This window comes from Peromyscus leucopus, chromosome 8b, assembly GCF_004664715.2.
Source record: "Peromyscus leucopus breed LL Stock chromosome 8b, UCI_PerLeu_2.1, whole genome shotgun sequence".
Taxonomy (NCBI): domain Eukaryota; kingdom Metazoa; phylum Chordata; class Mammalia; order Rodentia; family Cricetidae; genus Peromyscus; species Peromyscus leucopus.
In genome coordinates, this window is record NC_051086.1 from 95,890,149 (window position 1) to 95,911,381 (window position 21,233).

At 46.0% G+C, this 21,233-nt stretch overlaps 1 protein-coding gene across 3 annotated transcripts in view; it reads right to left on the reverse strand.

The window, feature by feature from the left end:
- The window catches only part of Skap1 (src kinase associated phosphoprotein 1), a 301,849-nt gene that overhangs the window by 37,261 nt on the left and 243,355 nt on the right, over positions 1-21,233 (reverse strand). For all 3 annotated transcript variants that reach the window (XM_028869029.2, XM_037201534.1, XM_037201532.1), the window contains 5 exons: positions 16,906-16,983; positions 15,591-15,674; positions 11,337-11,461; positions 8,678-8,741; positions 6,377-6,556 (listed from right to left, as the gene is read on the reverse strand). In XM_028869029.2, coding sequence (XP_028724862.1) covers positions 6,377-6,556; positions 8,678-8,741; positions 11,337-11,461; positions 15,591-15,674; positions 16,906-16,983 — 531 coding nt within the window. The remainder of the gene's footprint in view (positions 1-6,376; positions 6,557-8,677; positions 8,742-11,336; positions 11,462-15,590; positions 15,675-16,905; positions 16,984-21,233) is intronic.

A 21,233-nucleotide genomic window follows, 5' to 3' on the forward strand; every position in this document is an offset into this window, starting at 1 on the left:
ATTTTAAAATAAATTATTGAAAGTGGCCTGCCTGCTCTTTGCATTTGTAAAAAAGGAGAATGTAAAATGTATTTGCAATGATAAAAATGAAAACTAAAACTTGATTCCTTTATCCTTTCAGGCAATAGCACTTAATCTAGTCATGATATAAAAAAAAAAAAAAAAAAAAAAGGAAAAATGGAAGCGTGTTTTGTTCACTTCCCAGATCCCAGAATAGAGTCAATGATTTCCACTGCACCTTTGGAGTCACCTAGAAAGAAAGAAAAATGGTGGCCATTAGGCATGTGTATTATTTGCTGCTGTTGCCAGGCCCCATGGTGATGGATGTGAACGGGAAGCTCAGGTCCCACTTCTCTTCTCTCTGCCTTGTTCCCTGGTGGCGAAAGTGGCCTCCAGTTAGGAAGCCTCGTGACTGATGGGCCTGGGGCTGGGTCTCAGGAGTCTCTGGAGGTCTGAGGATGGGGTCCTGTCACACAGTGGAGGAAGCCCCTTCTACAGTTGACTATGGTGAACACAGCTCCCAGAACCTTCTTAGCTTCGGAGGGTTTGATACAATCAATCTCAGACCCTTCTTCGAAACCAAACTGGTATCTTTCCAGGTCCAAAGTCAAGACAATGATAATATAACTGGGATTTCTAAAAAAGCTTTTTGCTTAAAAAGAGGGGTGGGTTAGAGAGTTAAATTCCTTATTTTTGCTACTCTGTGCAAGGGGGGCTTTATTATTATTTGTGTGTGTGTGAGTGTGTGTGCACACACATGCTCACATGCATCAGGGTGTATGTGTGGAAGTAACAGGATCACTTGAGAGAGCTACTTCTCTTCTCCCACCACATGGATCATATGGTTTGGTGACAGGCCTCTTTACCTACTGAGGCATCTCGTTGGCCTGAGATTTTCATTTTAAAAGACCATTTTGAAAAATATATTTATATATTTTAGGTTAAAGAGCTCATTGGACTTCTCTATAAGAATATTATTAGGCATTTTAGCATTACATCTACGGAAATACATCTTCATTTAAGAGAGAATTAAAATTTATGTGCTAGCTCAACTTTAAACAGTAATAGATTATAATGGTCCTTGCTCCTAACAGGGCATATGGGACCCCAATCTTACACAGGCTTTAAACAAATTAACCTCTGAAGATTACTGCCCACTTATTACATTAAATGCTCTACTTGATCCCCAAATATCTCATCTCAATTGGGAAAACAGTTGAAGAAGATTCTGATAACTGTGTGAACATGTGAGGGAACCATGGGGCATCACAGATGAGCATCAGTATCCGGAGAGTCGATTTCAATCAACATTCTTGGCACAGTGTCAGGGACTCTAATGAGAGGCTGAGCGGAGCAGGACACTGAATCCACCTAGGAGGGACAGAGAGGTGCTAGCTGCTCCGACACCTGACTCCTTCCTGAAGCGTGGCTCTGGCCCCCACCCCTGACACTGACTAACCTGATACCAGAAAAAACTGGTGTGTGTGTGTGTGTGTGTGTGTGTGTGTGTGTGTGTGTGGATGATCACATCAAAAAGAGGGAAACGCATTTTCCCCCAAACAAAAAGTGACAACGGCTTTAAAAAAAATGCCAAATGCATTCATGTGCAGCCAGATGTCAAGGTGCCGTGTGACAGCTGCAAGAGAAGTACAGGGAGGCTTGGTGTGCAAAGGGAGCAGCCAGAAAAATAGAAAGAAACCGCTCCCTGGCATGCCCGGAGCTGCAGACCCTGCCTGCTCTCCCAGCTCTCTAGACAACAGTGTGAGCAAGGGGCTAAGAATACACTTATTCTCTGCTGTGTGGTGGAGAGTCTCAACAGCTACCTCTCAATACTTCCATCCTGTCTCCATGGTATGGCTGATGTATAAGACAGTAAACTCGATTTGTGCTAACAGCAACGCTTGGAACGCATAGGGTTGAGTTCTACAAATAATAACTGAGTACCTGCTAACTGGGGAGAAGAACACGAACGATGAGAGACAGAGCTTAATTTCAGTGGAGTCTGAGATGCTGTCACATCTGAGGACACATCTGAGCAGAGGTCAGGGGGACAGCATGGTTCTAGCTGGTGCTGGCCCAGTAGCACCCCATGGCTGATGATCAGAGCATAGACAGACAGACAGACAGAGTGAGCAGTAATGAGGAAGACAATTGGCCAAGATGGCACTGATTCTTCTTCATACATTTTATGTTTTGGGCCTGGGTTTGTTTTGTATTTTTCTTTCTTCAGATTTCTGTCACAGTTCCCTTTTCCTGTGCGCCCGGACAACTTATACAGGGGGAGAGATAATCCCACAGAACGTTGTTTCCATTTGACTCTAATTAAAAAAACCCTAGTTATATGCTTTATTATAAAGCAATCTGGTGTCTAGGTCTATAACAACCCTCTGGGGCAGTGTGGGTAGCTTCAGAATGTGCACAGACATTTCCAGAAAGGCCTCTTCATCTCTTTCTGTTTGTTTTTTTGGAATCTCTAGAGAACACAGCTGGATCCTGCTGCCATTATAGCTACTACAAGGCCCCAGTTACAGCTCTCCTAGGTCTCAGATGCCTTACTGGCTTCTAGCCTTGAGGCCCCAGACAATGCAGGACCTGATAAAAGATGCCCTTATATGGAATCTTGAATTGTGGATCTGGGCCTGTGCTGGTCTGCAGAATAACTTCAAGGAAGATGTGAAAAGATTTAGGAAAACCTGTTTTGTTTTTTTTTTTAAAGATTTAGTTTAATACTTATTTATTAATTTGTGCAAGCACGTGTGTCTATCAAGCATATGCAGGTTCCTATGGAGGCCAGAAGAGGGCATCAAATCCTCTGGAGCTGGAGTTGTGAGCTGTCCGATGTGGATGTTGGAACTGAACCCAGGTCCTCTGGAAGAGCAGCAGGTGCTCTTAACCACTGAGCCATCTCTCCAGCTCCAAAGCCTCCTATTTTAACATCTGGCTTTCATACTTCTTGGTCATTCTCTGCAGTTCAATCTACTACAAATGAAATCTTAAAACTCAAGGGCTCCCATATACTCAACAGGAATGTTCAGAAATCCCAGTGGATACCAACATTGAAACCATATTTTCCAGGACTAACATTTTTTTTTTTTTTTTTTTTTTTTTTTTTTTTTTTTTTTTTTTTTTTTTTTTGTGGTCTGGCTGAAAACCTTGAGTGCTTTGGTTTTCTCTCCTGGGGACAAGAGTGCTAGCCATGTAGCAAATGCTAATTATCTCATGATTAATGTGATGTTGTGCATTTAATTTGATGACCCAGACATTATTTTGGTTAGGAAAAACTTTTTTTTATTGACTTGGTATATGGTGTATATTCTTTTCACTCTTCCAGAAGCCCACTTAAATTACACCTGGGAAGGGAAGCCTCACTTACATGCCTTTCCTCATAGGCACAGTGAATACTTCCATAGGGCCCTCCCCAAAGAACAGGGTTAGCAGACCTGCCGACACTAAAAATCCTTTACAAAGTGTGTTCACCTGTTATAATGAAACAAAAGCTAGCTAGCTAGCTTTCGGAGCCATTTGACTACGGATGTGGTTTGCAGGGCTAGCACAATCCAGTGCTGCCTGGTTGCCCCTCCACCCAGCACCTGGCCTCTTGGTAGGAAAAAAAAAACAAAAAAAACCAAGGGCCTGAGCAGAAGGTGCTCTCCACATTCCATCTGTTCAGGATTTTCAGATTCACACACATAGCTGCAAATGCCTAACTGGACTGTGCATTTGGATCTGGCTGGTGAGGGCGGGACCTGTCCATCCCCTAACTTTTTGAGGACGTAATACTTCCTATAAAACACCACCAGGTTAATGGTACCATCATTTGTGGAGTGCTTGCTGGATGCCAGTGCTCTGGGCTAAGTGCACACATTCTTTTCAGGCCCCCCCCCCCACCGCAAATCCCTGTTGGATGCTGCATTGCTTTCCCCATTTTACAATGGACAGAGAAGGCAAGGAGCTTGCTCAAGGTCTCCCAGCTAGCAGGCGCCGCCGCTGGTGCAGATCCACTCTGACTTACAGCCAGCTTTGTGCCTGTTGCTTCTAGCTGTCCCCCACCTGCTGCTCTTCAGTAGGTGGCAGCTGGCAGGAAGGGGAGTGGACTGGAGGTGTGGGGGGATGATGCTAGGCCACTCACGTTCCATCTCAGTCTCTTTAGGACTGTGGTGTGACATATGCAAAACTCGAACAGCAATTTCAGAAGCAACAGTAGTGGAGTGCTAGCTAGAACGCTTGGGTGATGGAGACACGACACGTGGCTGGAATAATCACACGATAATTAAACGCCTGTGTACCCCCACCCCCATCCCATGCTGTCTGTAAGGACTGAGGTGGATAGTGGCTTTTGTTTATTGGAAGCACAGGCCAGGTAGCTGTTGTCTCTCTGACCCGCAGCAAGAGATCCTGGCTTTTCTAGAGTGTGGCTCCTTCACTTTCTGCAGACAGTTGTGGGCACAGGGTTAGTGGCCGTTTGAGCCCTAGGGTCCACTGCTTATATAAATGGTGGGAGGTTTGGAGGTGTTCCTCACACCCCAGCAGAGGGTAGGAGTTTAGGAGGAAGGATAAACTTGTACCGCTGAGAAGCCAGTGGAACATTCCTCGTCCCTGACCCAGAATAAGGGGATGGCCTCAAACCCATCCTGTTTTCTGAGGCCCCTTCCCTTTGCACTGCATCCCTGAGCATCAGTTTCCTCCTCTCCGGCTTCTCTGAGCACCACACACCTTTCCTTTGCACCCCAGAAGGTGGAGTGGTTCAGGGTGATGTTCCCCCAGCACTCTCCCACAGCGGAGCCTGGATCTTTCCCAGAACCTGGGCAGCAGTGAGCTGCCTGTAAGCTCCCTGGGAAGTTTCTGGCCAAGTTGGGGAGTGCATCTCCTTTCCGGGGAGCGCGGTGAATCAGATCCGTCTCCGCACCCTGCTGTTGCGATGGCACAGGCTGTGAGAGGCAAGATTCTCAGAGGAGCTGTGTTTTAATGTAGCAATTTGATTCAATTTTCCACTCTATAAAATTACCCATCACTGCTCGTTGCTTTCTAACAGACACCTTCACTCTTAATTTAACAATCCTATCGAATTCTGCCAGGGAAATTGGAAAAATTTATCACCTGTGAAATTTTATTTTCCTTTGGTTGTATCTGTTTTTGTAAAACTTCATTAACGACGATGACTTGCTGAGGGAATTATCATTTTTTTTTTTTAACTTCAGACACAAGAAATGGCTCGACCTCAACCAAGATATCATTTGCATAATAAAACACAACAAAAAAGGCTGGGGAAGCAGAGACTGGCAGAGGCTGGAGGAACGAGGGGAAGGGATGGACTCTCCTTGGTGGGGTTGTGTGGACACAGCCTTGCCTCTTTGACTGGGGGGTGGGGCGGCGCAATGACGTGGCTTCTCTTTCAGGCAAGAGACAGATAGGGCACACCTACTTAAGAGGGTTGGACCCTCTTCTGAGGGAGCCTTGAAATGTAATTATTTACTGATGATGCTTTTAGCAACAGGGCCCTGTCTTCAGGGGCCTGAGTGTTAGATTCACCTTACTTCCCAGGTTCATCTGGGAGGCAGGTTTAAATTGCTATAAATTTTGGCTTAATTTGAATTTCTTAGCAGAGCACTAAACTCCTGGCAAATTTCCACAGGAGCGCTTTCTGAATGGACTTGGAGATTCTGCTCTCCCATTGTCTAAATACTCACAATTAAAAGGCTCAGCCTTGGGTTTTCCAGTCTGACCCCCACTGTGCTCTGTACTGTTTACCAGCTGCTGGGTCCCCACCAGAAGTGGCTCCCTGAGCAGTGATGACTGTGTGTTTTCTGAGATGCTAGTGAGCTTGCCTTCTGAAGAGGAGGGCTCCACCCGGCTGACCTGCCCTGGCAGCGGGCGGAAGGGAAGCAGGGGCTTGACTCCTAGAGGATAATTTGGTTTTGGACAGTAATGAGTTGTGTTCTATCAGAGTTTTACTGCATCACTAACATGGTCTGTTGGCACTGGTATAATTCAGACTTCTGAAGGCCTCCGTACCGGAGACAACTTTTGTGTCATTCTCTTGACTCTACAGAAAATAAGCGAGAACTAGAGAGTTGTGAGAACTCACCCCCAAACTCACAGTAAACCAATGAAAACCAGAGGGAGTGTTCTCTGGCCTTTAATCTTAGTGCCACAGGAACAAATCATGCGGCGCAGACGAAAGACACCGTGGTGGACCTCATCTTGCTCCCAGAGCAAGGCACAGCCACTGTACTGGGAGTCATGAACTTCCTACACTGTCCCCTTCATCCAATGAAGGTTAGATCTGGATTCTTTTGGGGGACGGTTTCATCCTCCCACCAGGTCAAGACTTTTTGAAAGTAGGGGAGGAGGGTAATTAGAAGATGAAGTATTTCACCTGGTAGGACTTCATAAATGTCCTCTTCTTCCTCTGTGGGCTCAGGCAAGGTCACGGCTCTGCCCTGGGAACCAGCCTTGATGGAGTCAAAACCGTCAATGTCATCATACATTTCTTCCTCTTCTTTCTCCTCTTCCTCTTCCTCTTCCTCTTCACAGGGGATGGTTGAGGAGCTCAGATCTGCCAGGGCAAAGATAAGAATGAGCAAAGGTAGGGGAAAAAGAATCCCGCTGGGAAAGAAGGAGGAGGAGGAGGGAGGAGAACAAAACATGTCAGAAGAAAGGGAAACACTCTGTTAAGTGCTCTTCCTTCTGACGCAGCCCTCGGTGGCAGGATCTACAGAAAAGGCCAGCCCGGCGCTGGGTCAGGTTTAAGCCGTCCACATAAATCCTCTCTGGCAATAACACTTGGTCCGAACGAAGCAGCCCTGAAAAGTATGGGTGTGTGAATGAAAACACAAGGGGACGGAAAGAAAACAGGCCGATGAGGCACTGCCAGCGTGCTCTGCTCTGTTCATCAAGCAGAAAACCGGAGGGGTGAGTGATGGCCCGGAGCTCTCTTAGGTAACAGAGCCAAGGCACCTATGGTGGCGTCCGAGCGCTCAGAAGCTCATCTCCCGAAGGTCTCATCGTAGAATTCAGACAAATTTGTTTGGGGAGAGGGAAGAAAAATGGGGAAAAGTAGCAGAAGAAAATGGGGACATGGAAAAACACAACTATCACGCGACCAAATGGAATGGCTAAACAGTGCAGTCGCCATGTCCTTTTATGGCCTGGCTGACCTTCAAGGGGTTCACTGAGTACAGGATGTTCAGCCATTACGGCGCTGGTGAGCACCAGGGCAGGGAGCAAGGTTGGGTTCAATTCTGGTGGTGGTGGTGAGGGGGGTGGGACGCGCATTCTCTTGCCTGCCTTCGGGGTGCTCCTGGAAACCCCCACCGAGGGGCCTCTGCAGGACCTGGTGAGCACACTGAGTGTATTCTGGGGAAGGGGAGAATGGAGAGACTCGAACCGTTCATTTCAAAACACAATAAAGCTGTTTGGCTTGATTAGGCTTTTAATAAAGATTTCCCAACACATTTCATCTGAATTCTGGCGACTTCATATGAGGAAAGGATCAAAGGCACATTTGCGGCTTCAGCCATATGTTATTATTTTGTTTGTTTTAAAATAAAATGGAATGAATAATTTCTTCAATGTGAGATTCTGAAAGTACCACCGGGTACAGCTCAATAAAGCTGCTCTGAGTTTTATGGAGGTTTACACACTTAGGGGTATATTACACGCATAAATCCTAGGCACCTAGATGAGAGTGTGCCCTGTAGCCTCACCATCAACGCTCATGTTTGCCTAGTTCCAGTCTATTATACGAGATGTTGCCGGTGCACGCTGTAGTTTGTTTTTGTAATGGCAGAGGTAGAAGTGAGTAAAAGAGGCATTTCTTGTAATTAAGGCTCTGGTGCTTCCTTCTTTTTATCCACAATAAAATCTTATGGCAGAATAATAAACCGTGATGAGAAAGCTTGGTGATTTTAGGTGGATGTGCTCCTCTCTGTGTCGTGGGCCATGCTCAAAGTTGGTGTTCTTACGTTCTGCTGAGGCCGGGGTCTTGCTAGGGTGGTCTGTGAGGGTCCTCTTAGGCCTGCTAGGCCACTCCCAGGCAAGGCTTCCTGGGTCATTGCGGCTGCTGCACCAGGCCTGCAGGCTGGCCGGTAGAGGGGACTCTAAGAATAGCCATCTAACTCTGCAGGCAGGACTGGCCATCCCAAGGCAAGGAATATTTTGTTGTGGCTTGGGAAATAACAATTTATTTTTAATGTTCAGCATCCCTGATGGCCACCGAGATGAGTCTAGAATTCTACTTCTAAACAAAAATAAAAAGAGGAGGAGGAGGAAGAGGAAGGTTTTGGATCTCAACTAGATGATGGCTCTTATGAATCACCCTTCCAGAATAGAAGGGGTTGGGGCACAGCGACTTGAGCTAAGCTGGCTTTTAGAATCTTTTCCAAACGATGATTAGTATGATAGGTTTTGTCTACATGGTGTCAGTGGATAAGCTCTGACATCAGAGGTGATCTCCAGGTGGATGATTGCCTCACCTTCTCATTCATATATGATATTATTTGTTGTTATAAATCAGGGCTAAATAAATAAATAGGATTAAATAAGGCAATGTGGGGGTAGGGGAGAATAGTGGGTCAGGAGAAAACACATGCGGAAACCTTTAGATTAAACTTCTAAAACATAACTTCAACTGCAAATGCACTCACCTAGCAAATACATTTGAAATGATGGCTCTTACCTTTTAACAAGAAACTTATTTGGTCCACCCAGTCTCTGGCGTCAGCTGGACTCAGAGCTGTAAACTGGAGGAAAATGAGGGCATTAATTTAGCCGCCACCTTCACTCAAACTGCCAGGACTCCTGCTAGACAGACTCAAAGGAATCCGAGTTTCAGAACCAAGCATGGAGTTTAGGGGTTCTCCATCTCCTTACCACTCAGAAAAAAAACCCCAAAACATGTCACACAGCTTCTTTGTGCCTGCAGCAATTTTACACACCAGAGAGGATAACTTTAAGTCTGGACATATATGCTCACATGTACCTGCTCATTGGATTCCTTCTTCATCAGAGGTTTACGGGAAAAGGTTCATAGGAAAAACAACAACAACAAATCAACGTGGACATGAGATGGGAATACTACAAGGGGAGGGGCCTTTGACAGCAAGGGGATGGGGTTTTCAGTGTTAGGGCCTTGCACATGCTAAGTTAAGTGTTCTACCGCTGTACTAGATGCTCACTCCCCAGCAGGATGTTGAGGAGAGGCAGGGAGCCCTTCTTGTTGTTTAGCGCAGGCTTGGGGTGGGGCTCTGAAGGAATGCTGTTTTGGTTGGGTTTTTAGAGAGTTGGTGGAAAGCCATGGGAGGAGCTGAACACTTCAGCCCTGGAACCACGAGCAGCCACAGCATCAGATGTGTGTGGGGCTCCAAGCAGGTCAGGTGGACTGGGGAACAGGTCCAGGTGGAGCGCAGTGGGTCAGGCAGGAGGCTGTGCCCAGACTTAGGATGTAGGCAACAGGAAGCCACGGTCAGTTCGAGCAAAGAGTGTGGGTAATTCTTTCAGTAGCCATGCTTAGGGAGGATTGGAATAGGGATATTCAGAGACTGAAGACCAATTAGAAAGCTGTTTAAGTAGCCCTCTGGGTGAAGTGATAGGGACTTAGCAACTGTGGTGGCTGTGGGAATAAACAGAGGAAGAAAGGACCAAAGGAAGAATCCATGGCTCAGAGTGATGGTTTAGATTCAATGGGCCAAAGACAGGCACATTCTGATTCACAAAACAGAGCAGCCAAGCACCAACCCTTTTTTAATTTTAAAATGAAAAAACTTGAAATGAAAGGATATTTTAATTCTATGGCCATTAGGGTTGGATAAAAATACATGCTGCATAAGAAATACAGGTTCATGCTTTATCATTATCATTCTGTGTGTGTGTGTGCGTGTGTGTGTGTGTGTGTGTGTGTGTGTGTGTGTGTGTGTGTACAAGCAAGTACACATACTCTTTGTAGACATTCAGAGGCCAGAGGGCATTGATGTTTTCCTCTATCACTTTCAACATTTATTCCTTTGAGGCAGAGTCTCTCCTTGACCCTGGAGCTCATGTTTTTTGGCCAGGCTGGCACCTCCGCAAGCACCAGCTACCCTTGGGTCTCTATTCACCATGGTGCTGGCCTTAAAAGAGTGCATGAGACCATATCTGGCTTGTTACATGGGTTCTGGATTTAAACTCGGGTTTTCATGGTTGTGTTACAATCGTGAGTCATCTGAATCATCTCTCCAGCATATCATAGTTTCTGAAAAACACATAGTTTTAGGATGTGTTTCTAGGAATATTGGTTTAAGTTTCTCACATAAACTTTGATCTGGATGAAGTAGTATTATAATTTAATATAAAAATAATCTAGAAACATGCTGAGTGCATATATCTGTTACATAATGTTTATATAGGACCCTATAGAGAAGTTTTAGTTAAACTTTAAAACATCTGGACATTATGTAGTGAAGACATAGATCATTTTATCGAATAACTGATCGAGACACTATCAAGGGCAAAAAGTTGAGTGAGGAGGAAAATTTGAAAAGTCAAAAGGTTCTTTAAATTGTTAATTTAACTTTTGTATGTTTCTTCTCTTTCCTAAGGTAGCTAAAGTTTAGTTACACAGCTTTATCAAAGATGTGATAAAATAAAGATTACCTACAAATGAACAGACACTAGACACATACATGTAAAATACATACTTGATGAATATAGATATATTCACTCAGACATAGTTTTAATTGTTTTAAAAAGGGAGTAGCGAATATTCAAAAATACATAAAAATTGCCATAATGAGGAGTAAGTCTCTCATCAACAAGGCTTTGTAGGCCCCTAGACTTCACTATTTCTTTTCAGAAACCATTGCCATCAAGGGCTTGGAAATCCTTCCAGAGACACAGCATATCCACCCCCAGGGGGCGGGTTCTGGACAGAAAGGCAAACATGGGAGAAATTAGTTTTCACTCTGTGGTTAGATGTTGCTTATTTTCGGTTTCCTGGATGGACACAAGGTTGACCAGTTGGAAAAACAGAGAGAATAGGAACAGCAGTGGCGAAGTCGGCCTGCGAGTAAGGAATTGGACGGTGGGTTGCAGTAGACAAGAGTCTCCCCTGTGGGATGATACTGGGAAGGCAGGGGAGGGGTAAAGAGATAAAAGCCTGGTGGTATCCAGGGTGAGCGTAGCCACAGATGGTTGGGGAGGGGCATGCCACGGCGAAGGATGGAGCTGGAGAGCAGCTCTTAGCTGGGGAGAAAGGAGCAGGTAGCACAGAGGGTGGAATCCAACACAGGGACCAGCGACCGCGGCTCACATGCAACAGCACAGAAAACGCAAGTCTAATAAGGATCACCAGGCCATCCTACCTCATAGCTGCGTCTATCCTGGGAGGTCAGTTCAAAGCAGGATTCTTTCTTGGAGTCTTTTCGCAGGTGGGGGGCCATCCGGACACTGTAGCCCTTAATGAGGAAGGTCCCTTTGGGCTGCTTGCCTGCAAGACAGCAAAGCTCTCTGTATCTCTAGAGAGACACACCAGCTAAGGGAAGGAAGGCATCTTCTCTGGTATGGAAAATAAAAAGCACCAAACAGCGGTTACATCCCCGAGGAACTACACTTGTCTAAGAAAGGTTACCAGGGACGCTTGGAGGAGGCTTTGGCCATAATCAGACAGAGATCAGCACCAAGCAAGGGAAATCCAACGCGAAAGGTTATTTTACCAAAACTGTACAAGAGAGACAGGGAATTTACTAGAATGCTAAGAGCTCTATAACAACAGAGAGCAGGAGTTATTACGGCAGGGAGGGTGGCTGTAAGTGTGGGGCTCTTGAAGGCTATTACAGGGCCCAAACGTTATTACCAGGGCCAGCGGAGTTCACGTTCAAGGAGGGGTACAGCAGCAGAGGGGGCTAACCTCGAGTCCCTGAATCTCCTTCCAGACCCTACCTCAAACGCTTGTCCCTCCCCGGCGGGCCAGGTGGGGATTTATGCTAGAGGAAGAATAATTCAAACTCAGCACGGGATCTTCCTCCACGAGGTAAACTGGAAGTAGCCAAGTAGTGTACCATGAGAGGATGAGGAAGGACAGAGAGAAAGGGACCCCGAAGGAAGGCAAAGAGATGCCACACTGCCGGTCACTTCTATTCCAAAAAAGATACAGTATTGGACTCTTCCCTGTTTCCCCGAGAGGGGTTGTGCCTGTGTTCTGTGGTTCAGACAGAGCGGGAGGAATCCACGGTCCCCATCCTCTCTAAAGGGACTTGGGGCTTCACCCTCAGGAAGAATGGAAAACACCCAGGAGGGTGGCGTGGTCAGCTGATCACAGGACTGTGTAGAGGGGATGGTAACCACAGTGTCTGGGTGATGACGGTGTCCTCTGTCAAGTGGAGCGAACTGGAAATGAACCTGTCCCTCACCGCATCCGGTGCTGAAGACTCGACCTGTGGTCTGGGACGTCTTTGGATGATAATGGTGGTAAGTGAAGGGCAAATGGGGAGGGAGGGAGGGAGAGCGAGAGAGACAGAGAGAGGGAGGGAGGGGGAGGGAGAGGGAGAGGTTCTATTTTTACCTGATTGAGCTAAAGGAAACACACAAACACTAGACCCACGGAGAAAGTGTCCTGGGCACAATAAGGAGTAACTGGCGAGAGGGGAGCCATGCAACAGTGGTCTCTGACACCAGATCTTTTTTGTTAAAGTATCCCTCCTTGTTCTAACCGGCCGCTAAAATGTTTTGTTGTTTCTTTGGTCGCCAGGTTTTATTTCACCCTGACGGCAAAATGGTCCATAAAAGTCTCCAAGCCTCGTGCTCTCTCCTCACCCCCTCCCCTCTCACCATAAGACCTGAGTTCTGAATGAACAGACTTGGCGTTATACTCAGGCATGCCAACACTTATCACCATTTTTTAAAGACGTGCATTTTAATTCTGCGTGTAGGGGTGTTTTGCTTGCATGCATATATGTGTGCCATGTGCATATCTGGTGTCTTCAGAGGCCAGAAAAGGTTATCAGATTTCTTGGAACTAGAGTTACAGATGGCTGTGGGCGACAGACGGGTGCTGGGAACTGAACTTGTGTCCTTTGCAAGAGCAATCAATGCTCTTAACCATGGGGCCCTTTCTTCAGGCCCTTCTTTCATTTAACTTATTTAAATGCATGGGAAATGATGAACAGTTTCCAGATATCATAATAGCTGGGTGTTGGTGGCTCATGCCTTTAATCCCAGCACTTGGGAGGCAGAGCCAGGCGGATCTCTGTGAATTCCAGGCCAGCCTGGGCTACCAAGTGAGCTCCAGGAAAGGCGCAAAGCTACACAGAGAAACCCTGTCTTGAAAAACAAACAAACGAACAAACAAAAACCAAAACAAACCAAAACAAAAACAGATATCATACTAGTTTGAAGACTAGAGTGACTGTCTGCCTTGTAGGTCTAAAATTAACTAATTAATTAATTAGCCAAGTTTTTGAGACAGGTCTCATAAGCCCAGGCTGATTAACTCCCTACATAGCTGAGGATGGTCTTGAACTCCTGATCCTCCAGATTCCACCTGCTGAGTGATGAGATCACAGGCATGCACCATCACACTGGTTTTATGCAGTGCTGAGGATCGAACCCAGGGCTTCATGCACGCTAGGCAAGCATCTACCAACTGAGCTGTGTCTCCAAGCCTGAGGCCTGGAATTCAGGGGAGAAGCCAACCTCGTTGGACTCGCAACTGAGCTGGGAGTTGGAGGGCCACAGAGCTTCTGTGGCTCAGTGTTCTAGCATGCTGCTGCCAGCAGCAAGTACCCCTGAAGGGGAAAGATCCTGAGGCGTCCCCGATGGTCCAAAGGTGAAATCAGCGATGCTGCTGCACGAGGAGGGATGGACTGAGGCAAATGCCAGAAAGCCCGCAAATCCTGAGGATTCCAGGTCACTAGCAAAACTGTAGTTCAGTCTGCCATGGTTGTGCCCAAGATGCCGGGAGACCGTTCTCCGGCTGGATGTCTAGACATCAGGAGAACGTAGTTTAGAAGAGCACACAGCACATGACTGGAGGCGAATCTAAGGCCTTCTTTGTGAAGCTACCACTGCTCTCTGCATGAAGGTGGGCGAGCCTGAGGAAGTCCCTTCGAGGACTTTATCCAGCTCCTCTCCCTCTCGATTCCAATCTGCGAAACTGTATTTCCTCCCTGGGAGTCGGCATTCATTTTTTTGTTTTGTTTTTCAAGACAGGGTTTCTCTGTGTAACAGCTCTGGAATTCGCTCTGTCGATCAGGCTGGTCTCAACTCACCTGCCTCTGCCTCCCAAGTGCTGGGATTCCAGGCGTGCCCACCCCTGCCTGGCCTACAATAACTTTTAACTTGTATTTATTTGTAGTTCCCACCAATTACACTTGAACCCTCTCTTCCTTCTCAGGGACTAAGCCACTGTGTTCAACGTGGATGAGTAGCCTTCTAGGGATAGCGTGTGGTGGCTCATTGAGAAACTGCCTCTGAGTCAACACGCCACTGTCACTGCGGACGTCTGGCTGAAGAGCAGCTCTTGGGAACAACAACGACCTAGGCTTCAACACTCTGGCTCCAGGGATGTCCACTGGACTACTGTTTCCCAATAGCTATGACTATGCTCTTAGAGAGTTTGAACCCCAAGATTCTTTTTCTGGGCTATTGTTAAGCACTGCTTAAATCTTTCTCAGAATTATTATTAGTACATTATTGCTAATTATTTCGTGTGTGGTGCGAGGAATTGAATTCAGGACCTTGTGTACACCAGGCAAGTGCTCTGCCACTGAGTTATATCTCCAGTTTTTGGCTTGGGACACAGAGTCTTGCTACATAGCTCAGGCTAGTCTTGAACATGTGATCCTCTTGCCTCAGCTTTCTAGGTGTTGGGACTGCAGGAGTGTTTGTTTGCTTGTTTTTCTTGCTGTTGTCATTTGTTTGAACATCTTTGTGTGTATGTGTGTTCTCACTTGCACGTGTATGTATGTGCGTGGTCCTGTCAGTGAGTGCACACCATGGTGGGCACACAGGTTAGAGCACAGCCTTTGGTGTTGGTTCTTCTCTTGCACCTGCTGGAGACAGGGCTTCTTGTTTGCTGCTGTGTACATCAGGCTAGCGGGTCTAAGAGTCCTGGGGGATTCTCCTGACTTTGCTCCACAGCCCCCTGTACTTTCCGACTTTCACCTCATTATAACCCTGCCTCCCATCTCACTGTAAGAGCACCGGGTTACAGACCTATAGTATCACCTTTAGCTTTAGAGGGGCTCTAGGGATTTGAACTCAAGTCCTCAGGCTTATGCCGCAAGCATTTTACCCATGGAGCCATTCCCCCAGCCTATTTACTTATTTAAAGAATGCTTAACCATTCAATTCTGATAATACTGTGTAATAAGTCACAACAGACCATAACCCTTCCATACCTTGACCACACTTTGTTCAAAGAGGGGAAAAAGCGCTAAATTGGTCTGTGTTTTTGGCAGGGGGCAAGGCACGAGCTACCCAAGTCTATTTCTTTCTTAAGCATCTCGCTCTAGGGGTGTTAGTTAAGGACTGCTATCTAGGCATCTAAGTGCTTGAGAATTTACGAAGTACTTGCGTCCAGGAGGGAGGGTGCCGCTCTGTAAACGGAGAACACTTACTTTTCTCATTAGCGTAGTAGAGGAAGAGGCCTCTGCTGACCACACACCATCGCTTCTGCCATTCTGACCCAAAGAAGCTATGATCTACGTCGAAAAGAGAGAAGAGACATAAATCCAGGTAACTAGAAGAGCCTACGAGTCTGTAAAATCCAACAACACAGTCGAGTGGGTTATTGTTTTATCTCCCAGGTTAATGGACTGTAAAACCCCCCTTTCCACTCCCACAGGTTAGCTCGTATTGACTGAGTGGCGAGGAGGAACTCCATCACAGGCCCAGGTTCTTAGTGAAGTTGCTCCTTTGTGCTCCCACGGCTGTCTTTTTATCTAGCTTATTTTCCATCCTTTAGGATCAAATCTCATCCTGAGTTTTTCAGACTTTCTATGATATCTTTGTTTGTTTTTTGGAGACAGAGCCTCACTGGGTAATCCAGGTTGGCCTGAAACTCCTGGCTATCCTCCTGTCTCAGCCTCTCTAGTGCTGGGATTAGAGGCCTGCATCATTATACCCAATTACCATCATTTCCTTATGTGATGCTTTCTGTGAACCAAAGCGATACTCGGGGTCCTCCAGGCCATGGCCAGGAGGAGGGCTTGCTTTTTCGCCTTCGTTTTGAGAACGTGTGGTAAACCAGTTTGTCTGTTGAGCATTAGAACCAGGACTCTGGCCCTTGTAGTACCTATTTTAATGGGACGGTTTAAAGGGTCAAGAGTTGGGCATGTCTGAAATTTGGAAGCAGGCTGCTTCACACTTGGAAAGACTACATTCTTGACAAAATAGTGTCACTATTTTTTTTCTTCTTTTTTTTTTTTTGAGACAGGATTTCTCTATGTAGCCCTGGCTGTCCTAGAGCTTACTCTGTAGACCAGGTTGGCCTTGAACCCAGAGATCCACCTGCCTTTGCCTTCCAAGTAATGGGATTAAAGGTGTGCGCCACTCACATTCCCTGGCTACAGTGTTACTCTTGATGGGAGCACACAGAGTTGAGGACAAGAATATCATCCATCCATCCATCTATCCGTCCAACTCACAAAGATCTGCCCGGCTCTGCCTCCTAAGTGCTAGGATTAAAGTTGCCACAACTGGGCTAGAACCAATCCCGGTGAAGCCCACAGCTGGCTGAAGATTTGGGCCCTCTCTCTTTAGTTGGCACACACTAACACCACACTTCCTTCATTTCCTGACTTTGTGCCTTACATGGGCCTAGCACAGCCCCAAGAAGACATCCACCCTATAGTCTAGCAACACCCCCTTCCCTCCTTCCCTCTCTCCCTCCCTCTCCCGGAACGGCCCACTCTTCATGGGTCTGATTAATACCTTTGCTCTTCTTCTCCAGGTATCCTTGCTTGATGATGTTATCCAGCTCCTGAGCCCCTCTTAAGATGTTTTCCACTCCTAAAAGGGACGACAGTAAAACGCTTTGTTTAAACCTGATAGAATTTCCATTTAAGCTACTTTAGATTATTCACATTAATGATGGAGTACAGAAGGGTAATTGTTTAAACGTAGCACAAAATACAACAATTTCTGTATGATTAGGGGAAAAAGCTAATTTTCTTCCTAATTATATCTAATGCTAATATTGCTTAAAATGACTAACCATACATTAACTTGCGGTAAGGGGAGGTAGCCTAAATCTGTACTGATCGGCAGGAAAAGGACTCTGGGGAATTAGGAATTTGCAGTGGATATAAGCTCTAAATTGGGTAATCCACACTGAGATAATCAAAAGTCAAATGAACAGCGACCGAGAAGGACAAGCTTCAATGAGTAATAGACTACTACGCATGCAGTTGTTTTAAAAGGGACAATAAACACACGGCCACTTGTGGTTTTCGTTGTTGTTACTTTTGTGTGTGTATTCCTGCTTGTGTGCATGTGTGTGGGCGCATGCACACACATGTGGGAGCGTGTGTTTGTAGGGCAGAGTTGGAATTGGGTGTCTTCCTCTATTGTTTGTTCTCCGCCTGGTTTTTGAGGCAGGGTCTCTCACTGAACCTGGAGCTCACCTATAGGCTGCGCCGGCTGGCTGCCTGGTGAACTCTGGGGCATCTGGCTGTCCCCACACCTCCAATGCTGCACTTACAGACTAGTGTCACTTGGTCTAGCTTTTATGTGGGTGCTGGGGATCCAAACTCGGGTCCTCGTGTACACAGGAAGCATTTTACATTTTACCCACTGGGCTATCAGCCCAGCCTGTTTCATTTTACAGCTGCTCTGGGGAACACGCCTTTTGGGAAGCTCACAGGAAGAAGGGCTATGCAAGGTGTATTTGGTAATAGTCACCAGATCTTGGGTTTTTTTCAAAGTATGGTGTGAGTGTGAGTGAGTGTGTGTGTGTGTGTGTGTGTGTGTGTCTAAGAATCATAGACACTTTAGCAAAAAAGAAGGCCTCGGGGCTGACATCAACCTTTAACTGCAGGGCGGTGACATTCTTGGCTTTTAGTAGCTTCCTTAGGTACAGATTTATTGAGATGCCAAGGTCCTAATTCATCTTCCAGCCTGGGGTTTGTACTGGCTTCACAGAAAGGAGCGGCAGAACACTGAGGCAAGAAGTTGACTTCTCAATAATAAAACAGCAAAAGGACAGCAGCCTCAATGTTTATTATTTATCTATTTATGTAAGCTGTCCTGGATCATGTGATCCTTCTGTCTCCGCATCCTGAATGTTTACAAGCTTGAACCCCTGTGTCTAGCTCCCCTAAAAACTCTAGAAAAACACAGCTCTGCATTCCCCTTCTCCCTCCTCTCCTGTTCTGCCTTCCTTCTCTAGTGTCTGCTCTACCGCTAAGCCACAACCCTGGCCAGCTTCACAGTTTTAGAAACATTTAAAAAAATTACATTTATTTAGTGTGTGTATGTGTGAGTTCTCTCCTGCCATGTGGGGTCCTGGGGATTGAACTCACGGAGTCAGACTCTACAACAAGCACCTTTATCTGCTGAGCCATCTCACTGGCCCCAACTTTACATTTCCTAATTAGGACAAATGGAAGACAGTGGGCTAAAAGAAGCTGAGCATTTATTTTTTAGTTCTCCAACCCAAATGTTTTCCAGTTTGACTTTAAAATTTCTGAAGAAAATCATTCAAAATACACTTGCACATACATTTATACAATTTTCTTTTCTTTTTTTTTTTTTTAAGTTATTTTTTATTGCTGGGCTGTGGTGGCGCATGCCTTTAATCCCAGCACTCAGGAGGCAGAGGCAGGTGGATCTCTGTGAGTTCAGGACCAGCCTGATCTACAGAGCGAGTTCCAGGACAGGCTCCAAATCTATACAAAGAAACCCTGTCTCGAGAAAACAAACAAAAAAATTATTTTTTATTTATTTGTGGATGTGTCTGTTTGCATTTATGTGCATATTGTCCTTGTTGAGGGCAGAATAGGGTACTGGATCCCCTGGACCTGGAGTGACAGGCGGTTGTGAGCTGCCTGACGTGGGTGCTGGGAACTGGACTCAGGTCCTCTGCAAGAGCAGTCAGTGATCCTATTTACACACTTTTATACAATTTCCCATTTATACAGTTTTCAAAGAATAAATAAAAATTATTATTTCTTTAAAAAATCACGATGACACAATGAAACTTCCCAAGGAGGGAGTCCAACAACAATCTTACCCAGCCACGATGCTCCTGAACCAGACTGCTGACGTCACGGCACCACAGCCTTACGGGTGCAGGGTGGTGCATGTGCCTTGTCAGTAACCAACCGTCCTCAAATCGGACTTAAGACCTCTTTGACAGGAGGGAAGTTATTCCTGGGCTAGCAACCTAGCTGACCACTCAGTCCTAGTAAAGTCATGCTTATCAGGGGAGAATTTATAACCTCTAATTCACTAAACCGACATAATCCCTAACAACAACCTACAAACATTTGTCATGATTCCCATGGATAAGTGCAGTCCTCACTCCTTATCAAGGAAACGTCTCTTTGCAACAGGTAGAGACCACTACAGAAAACCACAGCCAATCAGAGCTCAGAGTTGTGGAGCCCAGTCCCAGTGAATACATCTACAGAACACAGCCGCATTTTGTAGGACAGAAAGATCGTAAGAACAGGACCGGGGACTTCGCTGTGAAATTGCCTTTCCTAGGATTGCCAGAAGCTACACTCAGAAAGTCTCACCAACATGACTGCCCCAGATGTGAACTGAATAAGAATGGCACCAATGGACATGCCAATCTGGCCGGGGAAGACCCACAAGGCCTTAATCCCACATCAAGAACTTGAGGCAACCGAGGAAAGCTGGGAGTAGGAGAGATGATCTTCCCCAGGGAAGATCACAACAACTGGTTGTCCAGTGCCCAATGGTCAGCGCTGAAAACAGACATACAAATAACAACGTACAGACCGAACAGGTTATATCTAGGATTACATATGTATATACATATATCATAGACTGGTATTTTAACTAGGCGAAGATGTGTTACATTTGTTTATGTCGCAGAATTTTCCTTTAGCTGTGTAAAGGAGTGTTACTTTTGTTTATGCTCCATTTGTTTAATTGTGAAAAGATGTGTTGTGTTTGGTTCACCTTGCCTGCCTAAGGCACCTGATTGGTCTAATAAGAGCGGACAGCCAATAGCTGGGCAGGGAACTGATGGGGCGGCAGTGGCAGGGAGAGAGAATAAATTGGAGGAGAAATCTAGGCTCGGGGAAAGAGAGGAAGAAGAGAAGAATGAGAGGAGGGGAGAGAAGGAGGGGCATGCCGGGGCCAGAAGCCAGGCAGACACCTAGACACAGAGAAGCAGTGAAAGGAAGATACACAGAACTAAAAAGGTAATAAGCCCGAGGCAAAAGGTAGATAAAGAGAAACAGGTTACTTTAAATTAAAAGAGCTAGCCAGAAACGAGCTAAGCTAGGCTGAGCATTCAAAACCAATAGTAAGTCATCTGTGTCATGATTTGGGAGCTGATTGGTGGCCCTAAAAGAAAAAGCCTGGTACGTACACACATGCACACAGTAACAGTAGTGAAAAGAGAGGCCATGGATTTGAGGGAGAGTGGGATTGCTATATGGGAGGGTTTGGACAGAGGAAAGGGAAAGGGGAAATGTCATAATTGCATTATAATCTCAAAAAAGTGTTATTTCACTAGGCAGTGTGGGCACTGCCTTTAACCCCAGCACCTGGGAGGCAGAGGCAGGCAAATCTCTGCTTTGGAGGCCAGCCTGGTTCTACGGAGCGAGCTCCAGGACAGCCAGGGCTGCACAGAGAAATCCTGTCTTAAAACAAAAACGAAGAATTATGAAAAAAGCAAATGAGGCAGGCCTGATGGTGAAACACCTTCAATCTTACCACACAGGAGGCAGAAGCAGGCAGACATCTGTGAGTTCAAGGCCAGCATGTTCTTCATAGGGAATTCTAGGGCAGCCAGGGTTACATAGTGAGATCTATCTCAAAATAAAACAAAACAAATCCCAAACCCAAAATTCCAAACAACAACAACAACACCCAAACAATCAACAAACAACAACAACAACAAAAATCCAACAGCAAATCAAAACAAATCCCCCAAAACAAGGCTGGAGAGGATGGGTCAGTGGTTAAGAGGATTGGAGTTCAACACACACCATTCACATCATGCAGTTCAAAATAACCTATAATTCTAGCTCTGAGGAACATTTTCTTTTTTTCCCCCAAGACAG